Raw genomic sequence first — 17558 nt, forward strand, 5'->3', positions numbered from 1 at the left:
GTACAAATATAATTTTCTTTATCTGTCAGTGAATCACAGATAAAAAGCACCTTGGTAGGTCATCTCTTGTACACATTTTTGCTACATTGTGAAAAAGCCTTTTTCCCAGCACTGCACAGCCTCTTTCTGTCTTCCCTTTGTACTTCTGTCCTTCCCTCATCCTCCTCGCTACTTTCAAAGTAGTTTTCAACTTTACTTCCTTCTCTTTCATCAACCTCTTCTCTTTTGTCTCGCTTTGCCAAAAGGTGAACGGACCAAACACGCATGAAATGGACACGGGAAACGTTGATGTGTTATGATAGATTCAGTTCAGTCTGATTTTCTTCAGTTATTTGTTAATGCTCATATAGTAAAATGCTACCTATATCTGTTTGCTGTTCAATAAACCACTAGGTAGATTATGCCTGGGATCGGCCAGATAGTGGAATCTCAGATTCAGGAGGAGCTGTGTGGTTTTCGTCCTCTTGGTGGAAAACTCTACCGGCGCTACACCCTCAGCAGGTTTCTGGGAGTTAAGGACTTGAGGAAGGTTTTTGACCATGTCCCTCTGGGAATCCTGTGGGCGATTTTCCGAGAGGATGAGATACCAGGCCCTTTGATACAGGATGTTAGGTCCCAGTACGATCAGTGTCAGAACTTTGAACTGCTTTGGCAGCAATAAGTCGGGCTAATTTCCGGTAAGAGTCAGACTCCGTCTAGGTTGTCTTTTGTCTCTGATTTTGTTCATAACCTTTTTGGTCAAAATTAGGCACCGCCACGGTGTTGAGGGGATGTTTTGGTGTCTCTGATTTTTGCAGATGCTGTGGTCATGAGGTTGTGATCTACAGCTTTCGCTGGAGCAGTTTGAAGCCGATTGAGGCGGCTGGGATGAGGATCAGTGGCTCCAAACCTGAGACAATGGTTGTGAGCCGGAAAAGGTTGGAGGGTCTTCCCCAGATCAGGGAAGGGATCTGCTGTCCCCAGAGGAGGAGTTTTAGTATCTCAGGGTATTGTTCACGAATGAGAGAAAAACAGAGCAGGAGGTCAATAAGAGGTTTGGTGCTGAGTCTGATGTGGGCGCCGTACCGGTGAAGAGAAAACTGAGTCAAATGGCGACACTCTCGATTTTCTGGTCAATCTACGTTCATATCCTCATTTATGGTCACAAGTTATGGGTAGTCCAACAGAGAGGAGACTCAGAGGAAGACCCGGGACCATGTTTCTCAGGTGGTCTGGGAACGTCTTGGGAAGCCTTCCCACAAAAGAGTAAAGATGATCTTGATCGATTTATCCACAAGCAGGTTGATAATTTATTTTTGACAAACCTCTCTTTTATCTGAAAGCTTAAGACCATGTAAAACACCAATAAATATAAAATGATACATCGAAAATCTTGAACTGTTGAGTTCACATTTCACAATATGTTATATTTACATCTTTATGCTTTTTTATGAACATTTTCAATAATCATAAGCAGCAGGAACAAAAAAAATAACTTTCATATTCTTTGTGACCTTAGAAATATGGAAAATATGTACAAATACTTTAATAACTTTCACAATTTACATTTTTCCTTCTTTACATGAACACTTAGAAAATAACAAACACTGGACAGGTAGGCTGGTTTTACAGCTTCTGATTATTCTTCACACGTTTCTTTGGCTTCACTACGTGTCAAACAGTTTTGGACTCTTTTTTTTTAAGGTTTTGTTGGCTCTAGTGGCCTTCATTTGAAGGTAGTTCAACAGGAAGGAGGGCAATGAGAGAGAGGGAAGACATGCGGCAAATGTCACCAGGCCGGGAATCGAACCTATGACCACTGGCACAAGGACCAAGGCCTCAATACATGGGTTGTGCTTTGCCCCTGCTCCACCACAGCACCCGCAGTTTTGGATTCTTGACTAAACCGAAATATTCTTCCAACATTACAAAAGATTAAAGTAAAATGTCATATTCATTCAAGTTTTCTTTTTTTTCATCGCACCAATTCACTCAAACATTTACATCTAGCATCACAAGTTCAACAAGGCAGTTTTCTCTGGATAAGCCGCCCTCTTGCCTTTGACTGGCATATGATACCTAATTTCTTTCCAAAACCTGGAGGAAGGAGAGAGGGATGGTGACACTTGTGAGTCCTTTCCATGTCTCTCCTCGTCTTCTCTCCATGTCCTCCATTTCTGTCTCGTTCGGAGAGACTTCCACCAGCACACGGCGCCCTGTTTCTTCCTCAGGTGGCGAACCGACTCAGGGAAGAGGGCCAGCTGGGCCGGGGTGATCTCCTCCAGCTCCACCAGAATGACCTGAGAGGACAGAACTCCATTAGAACCTCTTTGTTGAGGACACTGGAAGATTCTACATGAATAAGAGTTGCTTATTGGCTGAATTGTGTGACTTTCTGTGGCTATACAATGACATTTCTCTGTCTTACCTTTAAGGAGCCCTCCAGCAGCGCTCTGTTCATGGATGCCACACATTCCAGATGCTGCCTTGCGTCCGAAAATGCTTTGTCGTCACCACCAAAACCCACGCTGCCATTGCCCTCGCTGGTCCTGCTTTCGATTTTATCAACATCCTCGCTAATCTTCGTAATGTTGTTGTTGTTACTGCTGGTGCTGCTCGTGTGCCTCTTTTTAATGAAAGTGGAAGCGGTGTAGAGCAGGAGAACACGACGACTAGCCTGAAGGTTCTCATCCACAGAGTCCACGATGGCTGCAGGAAGACAGGGAGCAAAGAGAAAGATGAAAACCGTGAAGGGAATAGATGCTTCATGTAAACCATCTCTCTATGTAGCACTAGCTGTATTTTTGGCATCAATGTACTGCTGTAAGTTGAATCCATGTCCTGATCTAACATTTACTTTCACTCTGCCTTTCATTTAGCCCTATCCAAAGACAACGCATCATGATGCTTCCACCACTATGTTTCGCTGTAGACCAAAGAGTTTAACTTTGGTCTCTTCAGACCAGCAGACCTTCTTCTACATGCTACACAAGGTTATGTTTGTTTAGGACCAAAATTCAAACAGCAAAGAGGCAGGTGCATGAGATCATTTAATTATGACTATACAGGAAGCGACAGACAGACACGAGCTTTTCCCCTTAAGAGGCTAACTTTCCCATGTGGGAGACTTACCCTGCCCCGGCAGGCAGTCACGGCCCGCTATGAACAGTTTGTAGCCACAGGCCTGTTCCAACACTTCAGGCAACGTCTGCAGGGCGAACTTCTCCACTTCCTCACTGAACCCAAAGGCACCAGGATTGGGGTATGCCACATAAGCATCATACAGCTTGAAATCAAGATCTAAAAGTGAAAAGTTCTCATTAGATGCACAACCAGGTTGCCGTCTGAACGCAGACAATACATTGTCACTTCAATATTTGTTTTTTGGGGGGTGGCTGAAAACAATAACCAGCTAGACAACTAGCTAGCAATCATTAAAAAACATAACGTTGGCCGTCTTGTGGATGTTTTCCGTGAGTCATTTTTGCATCCAGGAGTTTTTCACGTTGGTCCCGCTCTGCACAGCGCTGACGTTGTGTCGATTAAGAAAGCGCCTGCGGCCCCTTTGAATGAGAGGCGGGTGACATTTTATCTGAAAGAGTGCAGGCAGGCCCTGTGGTTTGTGTGCTTCCTCCGTTTCTTGCACTGTATGAAGATGTGGTGAAACGCGAGATAAAACTTTGAGATTCTGTGACTTTGGAATAATGTGTGGGTACGCTGCAGCTACTGTAATTGTTGTTTTTTTTTTTAAGATTACACGATGTTGATGGGGTGCTTCCATTTTACTCCAATGTGCGATCGCTTTTCAAGCGTCGTAATGTCCACAGCACATTTTCATCTTCACCTCTGATGTGAAGTGTTACCTTTATTTGTATAAAGAACTGGAAACGCTCTCCTGAAGCACAGCACAATGTCTGTCCTGAAGATGTAGTAGACGGTGATGCTGATGACGAAGAGAACAGTCACTCCACCAAACACTAAACCGATGGGAAGGATGATGTTCGGATCTGTGGAAACAAGAAATCACATATCAGAGTAAAATCAATTTACACTGACAATACTTTGGTTTAGGCAGATTTTCCTTATAAATCCTCCTCTAAATCAAACTTAATTAAAACCTACAAAACAAAATTGTTTTTAAGCAACAATCTTTTGATTCTACTTCATCGATGCCTCCATGGCTCTGGATCTAGCTGGATAATCACAACAAGCTGTATTAGCTGTATTAGTTCAAAGCCACTTGTGCGTCTCATATTTAACTTGAGACACCAGAGCAGGAAGTCAGAGCTAAAGAGGGGGAAGTCCATCGGGGGTACAAAGGCAACTAAAATCAACGTTTGAAAAGCGCGAGCAGCAAGCGCTAACGTCAATGTTGTTGTTTTTTGTTTTTTTTTGTCAGGCTGAAAACTTGAGAGGAAATAAATCTCAGGCCACAACAATGAGGCTGTTGGAACGTATTCAGGGCCATAAAATTAAATTTTTATGACCCATAATTATGAAAATGAGGGTCATATTGTGGTTGGAACATGAAGTGATGATTTCAATAGATCTCTTTCTGTTAAAGATGAACTTCTACGTGTTGTTAACGGTGGTTTTGGGTCCATCGTTCTCCGGTTGTCCAGGCAGAAGGATAAACGGAGACTAGAGAGGCAACGGCGTCCTTTCCTTGTTCTATTCTGTATTTGTTATCCAGTCAGTGGAGAGCAGGTATTTGTCTATGTTGTGTCAGAAAGTATTGCCACTTATGGTGGGTGAGTAGATGTCTTCTGAGTCAGAAACCTAAAGAGCTTTTTCACTACTTTGATGTATCTGGTTCAAAATCTAAAATACCTCACATGCGGTCAAATCCAAATCTTAAACGGAGCAAAAATTCTTATCGATACATATGTAGTGTATTACGCCAGAACAAAAGCAAAACAGAAACACAGAGTCAATGAAGAAACGGTTTTATAAGGTATTGAACGTTTAAGAACAGCAGCATTTGGCACGACAAAATCAAAGCGACACAGTTTATGCGCTCAAGCTCTACCTGTTGGCAGCAACGTAAAGTATCTCTCTGAATTGCCTCGGTCATCGTAGACCCTGCAGGTGTAGTTGAGGTAGAAATCCTCCTGCCTCAGTTCTGAGAAGATCAGCAGCCGCTCCAACCACACACCCTTTGGTTCATCTCTGGTCCACTTACTGTTAGAAAGTCAAATCATTGAAAGCGTCGGCCTTAAAAGGTGGCATCATTTGTCCACTAGCAGAAGTTAATTTAAATGTACCAACCGCTGCCGTGGTGTGTAGATGCGTTCAGACGACTGAGAATCAAATTCGACTTTATTTTCGACCAACCAAATGACGTCAACAAAATGTCTCGTCGCACCGGGAACAAACACCAGACACCTCTTTGTGAAATTCGACCCTAAAAGCAAGAAGGAAGAAATTACAGATCTCTCAGCATGAGTGCACTTGAGATAAACCACCCATGTATTTGAATTTTGTCTTTTTTATTTTATTTTATTTTTTATTCATCTCCATGTGAAATAAAGGAAGAACAAATTACAAATCTTTAAGGCCTGGATGTATTTGCTGAGCCAAAGCAGATTCGTCTAAAATAGTCGTCGTTTTTTTATTTGATCATTTAAAACGGAAATTCAGTTCAGTAGGTTTGAATGCCTGAAGATGCAGAGCAAACTGTATTTGAATTAGATGCAACCTAAAGCAAATCAGCATGAATTTATGCTTTCTTAAGATGTACTGAGATACTTGAGGAGTCTTTAACCACGTGATCCAAACGCTGCATGTGGTTTCTGGTGTGAAGAACCTGCTTTAGATGGAGATGTAGATGGAGCTCATCTCCAGAGTTTTATGTAGGACTGGAAAGTGTTGCGACTTACATCCGCAGTGAAAATGACACCAATAAAGAAATGGGTTATTTGTGCTAAACAACCCGGTTATTAAGACCGCATCTGTAATAAAAACCCAAACTGAGAGACTTTTTTTTTCTGAAAAAGAAAGTCTAAAAGACGACCTCACCTTTTGCTGCCTTTATAATTTCATTTTCTGGTTCATGGATCTGTGGAGGCAGGAACTGTTGCTCTAATGTGACAAAAAAAAAAAAGAAGTTACATTTAAAAAATATATATTTATTTTCTGGTGTTATTTGATTTTCTCCATCAGTTGATTCTTTGTTTTTGCTTGCTGTTTTAGTTCAAACTATAGTTGTCCCAGCTTTTTAATGCCTATTAGAAAAAAATCTCTGCATGAATTTTTAACTCCAGTTTTTTTCCCTTTTTGTGTGCTGTAAAAAAATGAAAAAAATGGTAGTCATTTCCAAAGTTGGTTCCATAAAACAGTTTTGCTGCTGAATCTGAACTGACCTGTGACCGTTGCATTAATGGTCTCTGACACAGACCTTGCTGCTCCATCCAGGGTAAAGGTCAGAGTGCAGGTGTACGCGCCACTGCCTTCAGCTTTTAACATGCGGTGGTTCCCCCCCCTGAAGGTACGACGGCCTGATGTGTTCAGAATCAGGTCACAGCCCTGAGTTGGAAGAGAAAAAAATAAATAAATTAAAAAAAAAAATATATATATATATATATATATATATATATATATATATATATATATATATATATATATATATATATATATATTCACAAAGATTTCCACTATTATTAAGAGCCAATTTGATTCAATAACAGTAAAAAAAAAAAAGGCCATGATCATTTGTATTTTTAAAGGAGGGATAAATATTTATCCAGACTTAACCAGTCAATTTTATTTTCTTACAATCAGAGACTAAAGCAGAGAATAAACTTTTATTTTTTTCAGGCAGTTGAGTCAAAACCCTGTTGAATATATTCTGGGTTTATCCGCAGCGCCATCTACTGTTTCAAATAAGAACTACAGCCCTTCAATCGCCTCTTGTAGGAAGTGATTGCGGCTGAAATCTCCGCCAAGCAAACATACACCTGAAGATGGGGGATGCGAAAAGGAAAGCCAAAAAAAAGTTAGTGTAAAAAAAGATGGAGAAATCTCCAAGGAGATGCCGCCAAATGTGAAAATATTAAACATGTCTGCTCTCAAGTTTCAACTTGTGCAGCAACAGACATTAAACAGCAACATGAAGGAGGAGAAGAAGAGACGTCTCCCTGCTCGGGAACCATCCTATTGACAGTCCACTATCAGTGAGGTGCTGTGGCGTTTCTGCTATGGACGACATGAGCAACCACCCAGGGCAGCATCTTGTGGGGACACCCCCCTCCTCCACCTGCCCCGGGATCTGAATGTGAGCAGGGAATAATGCAAACCTCCCCCCAGACTCCTCAGTTTGTTGACCTCTGAGAGGGCCGTGTTCACATTATTTTCATGCTATTAGTTAACACTGGTCTCAAAATGACAATGTTATCGTTTATCACAATAATTCCTAATCGGCCAGCAAAATCTGTTATTGTGACAGATCTAAGGATGACGGCAAAATCCTTGTTTTTGTCCAAATTGCCCTCCGACAGTAAAACCTTTACCATGTATGACCTCTCAACAGAACTACAACTTTTTAAGGATTAATATTTAGCTAAGCATAAAAAAACCTTAATCAAGGATAATTAACTGGTGTTAATCTGAACAGAAGCATTTTATTCTCTGACTCAGTGTATTGAATTTCATGCTACTCACTTTGTACCAATTAACGGAGACGTTGGTGCCGTAGGTCTTCAGTTTGTGAATATAATCGCTCAGAGGGCATACCACGTCTGCCCCCACATTTCGAGAATCTTTTCTTGGCCTTCCACATTCTCCAGCAACTGGCCGATCCATCACCAGCTTAGCGGTCTGCATGTAGCACTGAGACGGAGTTCTGCATGGAAAGACAAACCAGTGGGTTTGGCATGACGTCTCTGGCGCAATAGAAATGTGTTTGTCCATCTCAAATGTAATTTCTGGATCTTCGTCAGCTTTTTTTTTAACGAGTTTTTTTATACTACTTGATCATTTTTCTGCAAAGAGAAGATTTTTTTTTTTACAGCAGTCAGGCCTGTTTTACTGTAAGTAAGTGCTAGAAAACATAAAGTAGGTCAAACAGGAAGCTGAGGTTAGAAACATGGTGAGGGAAGCTTGCATCTCTTAGGTTCACATCCCCATTGAGCTCTTCTTCTTCCGATAATTTGGGAGGGGGGAAAGTGACAAACCTTGATGTCACATTGAGGCTAACAGAAGCATTTTCAGTTCTAACTTCCCAACGAGGAGAAACGAACGTTTGGTGACATCCCCACAGTTTCTACGGAAAATATTCAGAGTCACCAAACCATCTGTGGAGTGTGAAACCACCAATCATGAGTTACTTATCAAGTTTGTATCTTTGCACTTTTATCCAAGTAAGCAAAATTGTTTCATTTTATTCTGACTTGGTCTGCTAATTAATATGGAACAAAACTGCTGGTACGACAAATATCTACCCTTCTTTATTTTTTAGTAGCCTATTAATATATCTATATTATGTTCCAATGTTAATATATTTATTGTTAGTAAACTGCCTTGCAATGAAGAGAGTACCCATATATATTGCTAATAAATAGTTCATAGACATGTTATTAATTAAACTCTAACCATTGTATAAATAACTGTTAATTATGCATCAATTAAGGCTAAGAAGATCCATCGGTTTCTTGCCAAATAGTGAGCCAAATGTATAATTTAACTAGAGTTACTATGCTAAACATATAAGACCATCTTGTAAGCACAACAAGCTTTTGTAAATGGAATCTTTTAGCATGTAGTCTCCTTCTTGTCTTTAATTAAGGAAGAATAAACTGCTATTAGTCATTTATAAAGTGTTCGTAGATGAATTGATAACATACAAGTTATTTATTAGCCATCTATAAGAGGAGCCTTATTGTAAAGTGGTACCAATATCAGTTTTCTGTAGAATAAATACAACTCTCTATCAAAGCTTAGCAGGGGACTTTGCAGTGTATCTGTTGCAATGACTTTGCCTTCAGACAGGCTCTTACCGCACTATGGCGAGGTATTCCCCATCGTCGTCCAGAGTGGTGTTGAGGAACCAAAGTGTCTCCTGGAGCACCAGATTCCGACCGGTCTCGTTTCTCATCTCCTGTCCCGTCTTTGTGCTGAACCAGGTGATGTTGAACGGGACGGCGGTGAAGTTAAAGACGTCCAGGCGCAGCAGGGTGCTGTAGAGCATGGCCGCATCCCCGGGCACAGAGAACACCCGTTCAAACATGAGCTCGTAGTTGGTGCAGTTATCTGCAACGCAGGTCACATCGTTTATATCCAGCTGTTCAGGTCTCAACTTTCTGTCAAATTCTGGTTACTAAAATTAGCTTCACATCGTGTCCCTTTATCAGAAAACTCAAGCTGTCAACTTAAATGTGTGATGTCACTTTCAATCCAAACGAATGACTGTGGATGTCCCTGTTAAAGCTCATATTTAGCCTTCAGGTATGATTCAAACTTCATCAACTATGACTTTAAGCAAACTTGTTTTAAACAAACTCGCCATTGTTAGTGAGCAACAGAGCACATACGTCCTTTCTGTCAACTTTATTTGAAAGCAAAGCTGCAGTTGCCTTGATTAGGTGAATATTTTAAAACTGTGTTCCAGTCAGAGTCCCAACTTTAATCTGACAGAGAATATCTGGAGAAAGTAAAAGATTAGGGTGATGGTAAGGAGATCTTCCAGCCTCAAAAATCAACCAAAAATGAAACCTGCAAAAAGCTGAAACTATAAGACAGGTGTAATTGCTGTAATGTCAATAAGGATTTAAATTGTGGCACACCATGCTTCAGTAAAAATGTAACAGAGATGAGGAAGCTACTAGTGAGGGAGAGGAGGGGTCCATCTACCCCTCTCTTACTCATTGGTATAGCTCAGCTTCCTGCCTTAGAGAGATTATCTTATAGACTGTTAAATAGGGTTGAGGAGTACAACAGGAAGTGGTCCGCTTCTTCTCATATATGGGTTAAATGGCATTTCCAGCTCAGATGTAATTAGACTAGATTAATTTACGGTAATGCTGTAATTATCTAAATGTATCACAGTATAGGGCACTGTTATTTTAAGTATGTCAATTTTCAGTTGATGTTTATGTGTCTTGTCATTTTTTTAATTGTAATTTTCTATTATTATTATTATTATTATTATTATTATTATTATTATTATTATTATTATTATTATTGCTTCAAGTACTTTCTGTTAACTGTATTGGCCTCAAGAATCCACTAACCAATGTTTCGCTGATGCTAAATTGTGATATGCTAAGTGTGGAATTATGGTATATTTTTCTGCTGGAAAATCAATAAAGTTTGAGTCATTAAAAAAATGTAACAGAGATATTAGTGACTAATACATTTAATTATTTATTGTTGGGGGCTGCACAGTGGCGCAGTTGGTAGAGCTGTTGCCTTGCAGCAAGAAGGTTCTGGGTTCGATTCCCAGCCTGGGGTCTTTCTACATGAAGTTTGCATGTTCTCCCTGTGCATGCATGGGTTTTCTCCAGGTACTCCGGTTTCCTCCCACAGTCCAAAAACATGACTGTCAGGTTAATTGGCCTCTCCAGATTGCCCCTAGGTGTGAGTGTGAGTGTGCATGGATGTGTGTCCTGTGTGTCTCTGTGTTGCCCTGCGACAGACTGGCGACCTGTTTAGGGTGTACCCCGCCTCTCGCCCAAAACGTTGGCTGGAGATGGGCACCAGCAACCCTCCCGACCCCACTAAGGGACAAGGGTGCAAGAAAATGGATGGATGGATGGGTATTTATTGTTGTTTTTGAGAGATGTGTGGATGCTGTTGCAATTTTGTCCACAAGAGGGCAGTGAAATGCTTACATATGACTAGTGGAGGCTGTTGACGAAGCCAAACCAGAACTGGTGGTCTCATATATTTATTCATATAAATTTATTCATGTGTTTAACACAAGACAGAAAACAAAACCAACCTTTCTTCATGAGCTGAGCCTGGGCCGGTCCACCACAGATCCCTGAAATCCAGAGGAACAACAGAAAGCTTTCCAGCGATGAACTCAGGCCCATTGCTGGAAAGATGTGGAAACACATAAATGACCGTGTCTTATGGATTACAGCAGCAATCTGAGCATGTTGTGCCAGCCAGTGGGTCTCTGACACAAACCTCCAGTGTTAAGATTTTCATAACACATGTGTTTCTCTTCCTCTCTCTGCTCCTTCCTTCCCCATCCTCCCACCCTCTGCTCCTCAACCACAGATACCGGCACCGGAGGAGTCACAGCAGAAACTGCTGAAAAACGCTGAGTAATGCTTTCATTACGGTGAGAGGGTGGAAGCATGCTTTCCATTTAGTTTTTCTCTCTGTGATGCATTTCTCGAATCATCCTCCACATTTGTGTTATGGATAAATTATTTTGTGTTTTCCTCTGTCTCTCTTTTAGCTGCTTGCATGCTGACACACACACACACACACACGCACAAGGGTAAAGAAATGACATTGCAGGGGAACGCCCTCGAGGACGTAGCTTATCTAAATGAGTATTTGAACCAGTGCTGACTGTAGACTATTTCTCTGTTGTTCCTAAACAATGTTAATACTTAATTGGCTTTAATAAATTGGACTGATGATTTTATCTTAGTTGTCATGGTTATTATTTGAGACAATCCCTCCATCCGTCCCCAAAAAAAGAGTCCAGGGCAACATTTCCAAAACAATTTGTACAAACAGTAAAATACCATGGATTACGCTCAGTGTCTTTCTCAAAACCCTTAGTTCATACCTCAGCAGTAAACATCAGTGTCTCAGAATGACAAGTCCTCGTTTCATTGCGTTTGGATGACATTGATTAGTCATGTTGCAAATCAAACAGTGAGCCCTGTTACATTGACAAAAGCTTAATCTATGGTTAAGCTTTTGATGACTAGTATTGTAAATTATGGTTGTGGGAGGCCAAAGGCAAGAGATTGGAAGACATTCACATTTACGCTTTTACTGTAATTTGTTGACAAACAGTGTCATGGTGATTCAGAAAGGAAAAGACAGCACTAGAGAGGTGAAGAAGACAAACTAAAGTAGTAATGGGGACGTAGGACAATCTCCTCAGTGAAGTCTTTCTTCACCTCCACAAAGTCTCAGTACACAATGCTCTTTGTTGATGCAGCGTGGAAACAGTCTTTTCAGAATGAAGAACAGTGTGAGAGGAACTCCATCGGCATCCTGGTTGAAAACTATTGCCTGATGATGTGAGAGCGATGGAAACTGGAATTTGTCTTCGGCCTCGCTCCTCTTCTTCTTCTCTCTGGCTGTTGACTCCATTCAAACCCTTGTCCTTTAGTGACTTTTGTTGTGGAGGTTACGACTACAGCTCCTTTTGCTCAATATCACTGAAGCAATTGAAAATGTTGAAAAGCAGAGAATTGTACATAATCATCTATACAAGTGACTTGAAGATTGAAGTAGTAGTTAAGGGAATTTCAGTTCTGGTCTTAGAAATGCACCAAAGCGACTGAGGAAAAAGTGCAAAGAGACTTTTGAGAAAAAATCTAAACAAAATAAGAAAAATGTTAAAATCATATGAAATTATCCTATAAAAGCAAACATGAGAATTGATCTGTGATGAAGCTCAAAGTTTATGAAGTAGACATTTAAAACAAACGAGTAGGACAAAGCAAGAAGATTTTTACCTAAAGATGGATTGTCATCAGGTTTGAACTACGGCAACAGTGAGAGTCTGATGATACAAATGGGATTTTTTTTCTCAGCAGTTTTGCCTCCCTGGGAACTGCAGGAGGACTAAGACTTTTCGTTTTCAGTACCACCTCACAAAAAAACTCAGCACGTGAAAGAAACTAGGTCAAAAGACAAGAAGCACAGCTCTGGATCTCACTCAAAGGTACCAGAGGTTTGAAGAAAACCGCTAAACGTGGACGGGTTGGCAAGAGTCAGTCAAACTGAAGCTGATACGAAGAAGAAGAAAAGACAGAAAGCTGTGTGAGACCACTGCTGGGAGAGTACAGAGAGGGGAAATTAATCTAACCTCAGTACCCCCTGCTCAGACTTCAGGAGAGTCCACAGTTAAAGAGGCAGGTGGAAAACATGTGTGGTTAAGCTGTGCTGCATGTAACATGGATGAGGTAGTTCCTGTGGTTTCACACTCAGGAACTACCCGAGTTGTTTTTCTTTCTCTGAACAGATGTTAAGGTTCTGAAGAACAGCCATAATTTTTATTATTATTACTTTAAAGGGATCCATTAAGACATTTTAGAGGTCAGCAGGAGCTATGTCTTAAACGTCGGCCCTTCTAAAAAAGACGGTACCCCAGTCTTAAATCCAGAAGAGATCATGAACAACGAAGCGTTGCAGACTGTGACACACACTCAGCAAATGATGAGAGGCAAAGTTCACCTTATATAGAGCAAATGTAGACACAACCATCAATTCATAGTCACCAGTCAACTTGGTGACTATGAATTGGTCATTTCTTTTTTCTTTTTTTGTTTTTGTGGGGAAAAAAGCACAGATCAGTTTGTGGTAGGAAACAGAAGCACCAGGGGGAAATCCACAGATGTACGGGAAAAACATGGCAGATCTCAACCAAAGCGGTGTTGGGCTTGATGTGGTTTCCTCTTTCTTCAGAGCCCAGGGCAGGTTTATATGCACGTGGAAGGTGAAATAAACTTCATGAGAAACAAGGAGCAACGCGAACACCCAAAGCTTTGCGTCAACCTTCAGTCCCCAGCCGAACCCCAGAGAGCGCCTCTCGCCCCGTCAGACTAGCGGCAGCAGCAGTAGTTAGCAAACACGTCTGCTGAGCTTGTTGAAGAAATGACTTCTCAGTCTGATGCTGCTAATAACGGTTGTGAAGAATTGTCGTGTTGACGCGTAGAACGGAGAGTTTTGGAAAGTGTAGGCCAACATCAAGACATGAGATACGGCTATGATGGGAAGTCAAATTACATTTAAGTTATTCTGGATAACATACCCTTTTCGAAACAACTGAAAGTAACGTATTTATTTGACAGCGCTATAAAACACCACCATGTAGCTGGAAATTACATAAAGCCTCCTACCCAACCCGCTTCTTAAACTGCCTGCTCGTCCTCGTCAACGAGGCGGAGCTGCGAAGTGTGGAAAATATATTTTTACTTTTACCAAACTGATTACTAATCATCTCTGAGATCAACTTTCCAACTCATAACAAAACACACTTCCATCTTGCCCTGTTTGAACTACACACACCCTGAATAAAAGTAACACTCCCAAAGCAAGTCTGATCATCAACCGTTGTCTCACATCCCTAAGAAATTAACAACGGCCAACACTAGAAATGACTGTAGATTCCTATTTAAAGTAGACTGACTAAAAAAAAAAAAGAGGATTGTTCACCTGTAGCAGATAATAAAGACAAACATTTCTATGCCTGTCAGAAATGTTCAATGCTCTATGCCTATCATTTCTGTCTATGCCTGACAGAAATGTTAGGCATAGAACATTTCTGACAAGTATAGAGAGATCTCTGTCTTTGTCTAGTGATTGGTTGGTCTTTGTCTTTATTTAGTGCAGAAAAATACTTGGAGTCCCCTCCCCCCTCTTTATTTCTGTCTGCTTCCTTTCGGTCCTCTGTAGTCACAAAGCCCACAGAACCACAAAACGTGTCAAAAAGAAAACAAAGAAACGCTCGAGTGGGCAGTTTGATCAACCCCAACAACTTTCTATAACTACAACCATGAGGACAGCGAATCATGTCTTCATGCTCTAATGACAGCGGAAGATCTCCCAACTTTGACTCTCCTGTCTTGCAGCAAGAAGGTCCTCACAGGCTGGGTTCTTTCTGCATGTTCTCCTGGTGTATGGATGGGTTCTCTCTGGGTATTCCAGCTTCCTCCCAAAGACCAAAACATGATTGTTAATTCACTAAACTCAAAGCTGAGTGAGAGTGGCATCAGAGTTTGTCCTATTCCTATGTGTATCTGTCTATATGTTGGACAGACAGGCACATCTTGTCCGGGTTGTGCCTTGCCTCTCACACAATGACCACTGGAGACAGGCACCAAGTCAAGTGGATCTCTCCTGCACATTTCAGCAACAAAGAAATTCATTAAGCTTTAAATCATAAAAGCACCAGACATTAAGCAATGAACAAAATCGTTACACAAATACACATCAAAGAAGTTGATCGATGTTCCGGTTACTGCTAGTCAAAGAGTTTTAAGCCTCGATTTATGGGAGCTCGATGTTTCAGCTGTTTTGCAGTTTTCTGGAGGTTTGTTTGAGATTTGTGGCACATAGAAGCTGAATGCTGCTTCTACATGTTTGGTTCTGGTTCTGCATCCCCAAGACCAGGAACCCTAATCAACAACAACAACAACAACAACAACAACAACAACGTGTATTTTGGTGCAAAGACGTTTAGTGATTTATAAACTAACAGTATTTTAAAGGCAATTAAACAGGATAAAACTCTTTGAGATCAAAGATCTATTTTACAATCATACAGTTAAATCAATTAGTTATAAAAAGCACAATATCAGTAACAGAGTGGAAGTCATCAAGAAGCTTCTGGTGCTGGAAAAGTCAACCGTTTTATTTACTCACCGTCACTTCGTACAAATCAGTTTTCACTTTAACATTTCATTTTTTTCATAAAAAGAATAATTTTGATGATTACGTATGATTTGTAAAAGCAATAAAAAAGGTAAACACTCAAAGGGGGCGAATTCCTTTAATAGGGACTGAATAAAAACCTTTCTGAGGTCACGGCACTTTCTCCCTTTAAGACATTATTTATCAGAAAGTAGTAGTAATAATAATAATAATAATAATAATAATAATAATAATAATAATAATAATAATCAGTAACACTTTATTTGAAGGGGGCATAAGACTGACATAACACTGTCATAAATATGACACAGCATCTGTTATGAACATGAAGGAGTCTTTATGAATGTCTTATGACTGTCGTCAAGAAGAGTCATTCGGTAAGTAAAGACATTTTTAGTGCCAAGTTGCTTTAAAAGTTGCATTAAAACTGCCAACTTTGCATTATTTGGTAAATTTACACACTTTAATGAAAAGTTGGCACTTTTAATGCAACTTTTAAAGCAACTTTGCATTAAAACTGTCATTATTGGGGGTGCTGTGGTGGCGCCGCACAACCCAAGTATTGAGGCCTTTTTCCTCGTGGCGGAGGTCGCAGGTTTGATTCCCGGCCTGGCGACATTTGCTGCATGTCTTCCCCCTTCTCTCATTGCCCTCTTTCCTGTCAGACTTTGAAATAAAGGCCACTAGAGCCAACAAAACCTTAAAAAAAGTGTCATTATTTCACTTCATGACAACAGTCATAAAGACTCCTACGCGTTCATAACAGGGGCTGTCATATTTATGACAGTGTCATGCCAATCTTATGCCCACCCCTTCAAAATAAAGTATTACCTAATAACCATTATAAGATTTCAAAAAATGTTGTGCAATCACTTTGACTTTAACCAAGTGAGGGATTATGTATGGTTGGTAAAATCTGTGATAATCTGGAGTTTGTCTCCTTCCTAAAACTGTTTGATTTCTCTCTCTGGCAGACAGATGTCACTCACAGTTGCTTGTTTAAAACGTCCGTGCCCCGTCATCTGCCCTGCATTTCGCAACCCGCGGTTTTGGTGGTGGCGCGTTTATCACTAATATTCTCCTCTTTAGATGTTTTGCATTTTGGGTTTCCTTCCTGTCTTCAGAAGCCTCTTCTGCTCAGGACTCGTTCTCCTCTGTTAGAGAGCGTGGTCTGAAAAACTACAGCGCGTCGTGGTGAGATGCTCTGAGAGATTTCTGCCTGCCGGATTTATCAGACAACTGAACAAACTGAGCTCTGGCAAACCTAGATTATAACACAGCAAACGGCATGGAGTAGAAACAATGTCCAAATCGAGATCAGTGAAGTGCGCTGATTTGAAAAAAAGGGTGATGTGCCAACAAGCAGAACTTGTTCCGAGTTTCTTAGATGAAACCCAGTGGTGGTTTACTGAACAACCTGTCTTGTGCTATTCATTAAATGTTTAACCAAATCCTGACCAGAAGCAGCGCTGATAATTAAAAGCACATGTTAAGAAGTCCACACCAACTACAGACAGACAAAGTTTAAAGTGTCACATCATGCTTTTCTATATATACATTATAATGGAACATTTTCTATACGTTGCTTGAGAATAGTTACCTTTACTACAGTACATCTGCGACAGGAAGAGAAAGGAAGTGAGCCCTCTTTTGAGGTTGGACTTAAAAAGCTCTTCAGTCGGATATTCAACACCCAGCCCTCAACACTGTGTTTTATTTACTTCCTCTTAATGCAAATGAAAGTGTGCAGGTTATATTAGATGGTTCAGTTCCTACAGGAGGGTTTAAAAAAAACTGAAATAAAATAAAAAATCTGTACCCTCAGATCAAACCAAACATGCAAAGTGCATTGACTCACCTATTAAGATCAAGCAACGCGTGAGGCGGTGAGAGACACAGGAAGGATTAGAGAGTTTGCTCCAGATGCCACACCAAAGAGAATAAACCTCACCTCTGACCCAAGCGTGCAAAGTGCAGCTCAGCCAGTTAGTCAGCAGCTTGGTCCCACCTCC

The 17558-nt window shown here is 40.7% G+C and overlaps 1 protein-coding gene across 1 annotated transcript; it reads right to left on the minus strand.

The window, feature by feature from the left end:
* Positions 1–1428: 1428 nt before the first annotated feature.
* LOC103478334 (interleukin-1 receptor type 1-like) lies at positions 1429–17504 on the minus strand. Its single transcript, XM_081600362.1, has 12 exons — positions 17405–17504; positions 10916–11011; positions 8973–9225; positions 7639–7819; positions 6342–6504; positions 5998–6060; positions 5248–5383; positions 5009–5160; positions 3843–3986; positions 3112–3279; positions 2408–2688; positions 1429–2279 (listed from the first exon to the last, which is right to left on the minus strand). Exons 2-12 carry the CDS (start codon positions 11007–11009, stop codon positions 1992–1994), a joined length of 1923 nt encoding a protein of 640 aa, XP_081456488.1. The 5' UTR covers positions 11010–11011; positions 17405–17504; the 3' UTR covers positions 1429–1991.
* Between the last annotated feature and the right edge of the window lie 54 nt (positions 17505–17558).

The sequence above is a fragment of the Poecilia reticulata genome, chromosome 2 (assembly GCF_904066995.2).
Source record: "Poecilia reticulata chromosome 2, P_reticulata-male-v2, whole genome shotgun sequence".
Taxonomy (NCBI): Eukaryota; Metazoa; Chordata; class Actinopteri; order Cyprinodontiformes; family Poeciliidae; genus Poecilia; species Poecilia reticulata.

What these genes read in the sequence shown, in the direction of transcription:
- LOC103478334 (XM_081600362.1), bottom strand. Translation starts at nt 11,009, where the DNA reads ATGGGCCTGAGTTCATCGCTGGAAAGCTTTCTGTTGTTCCTCTGGATT. An exon ending in GGCTCAGCTCATGAAGAAAG is followed by an intron (nt 9,226 to 10,915) that starts GTTGGTTTTGTT and finishes CCTGCGTTGCAG; the next exon opens with ATAACTGCACCAACTACGAG. An exon ending in GAATACCTCGCCATAGTGCG is followed by an intron (nt 7,820 to 8,972) that starts GTAAGAGCCTGT and finishes CTTTCCATGCAG; the next exon opens with AACTCCGTCTCAGTGCTACA.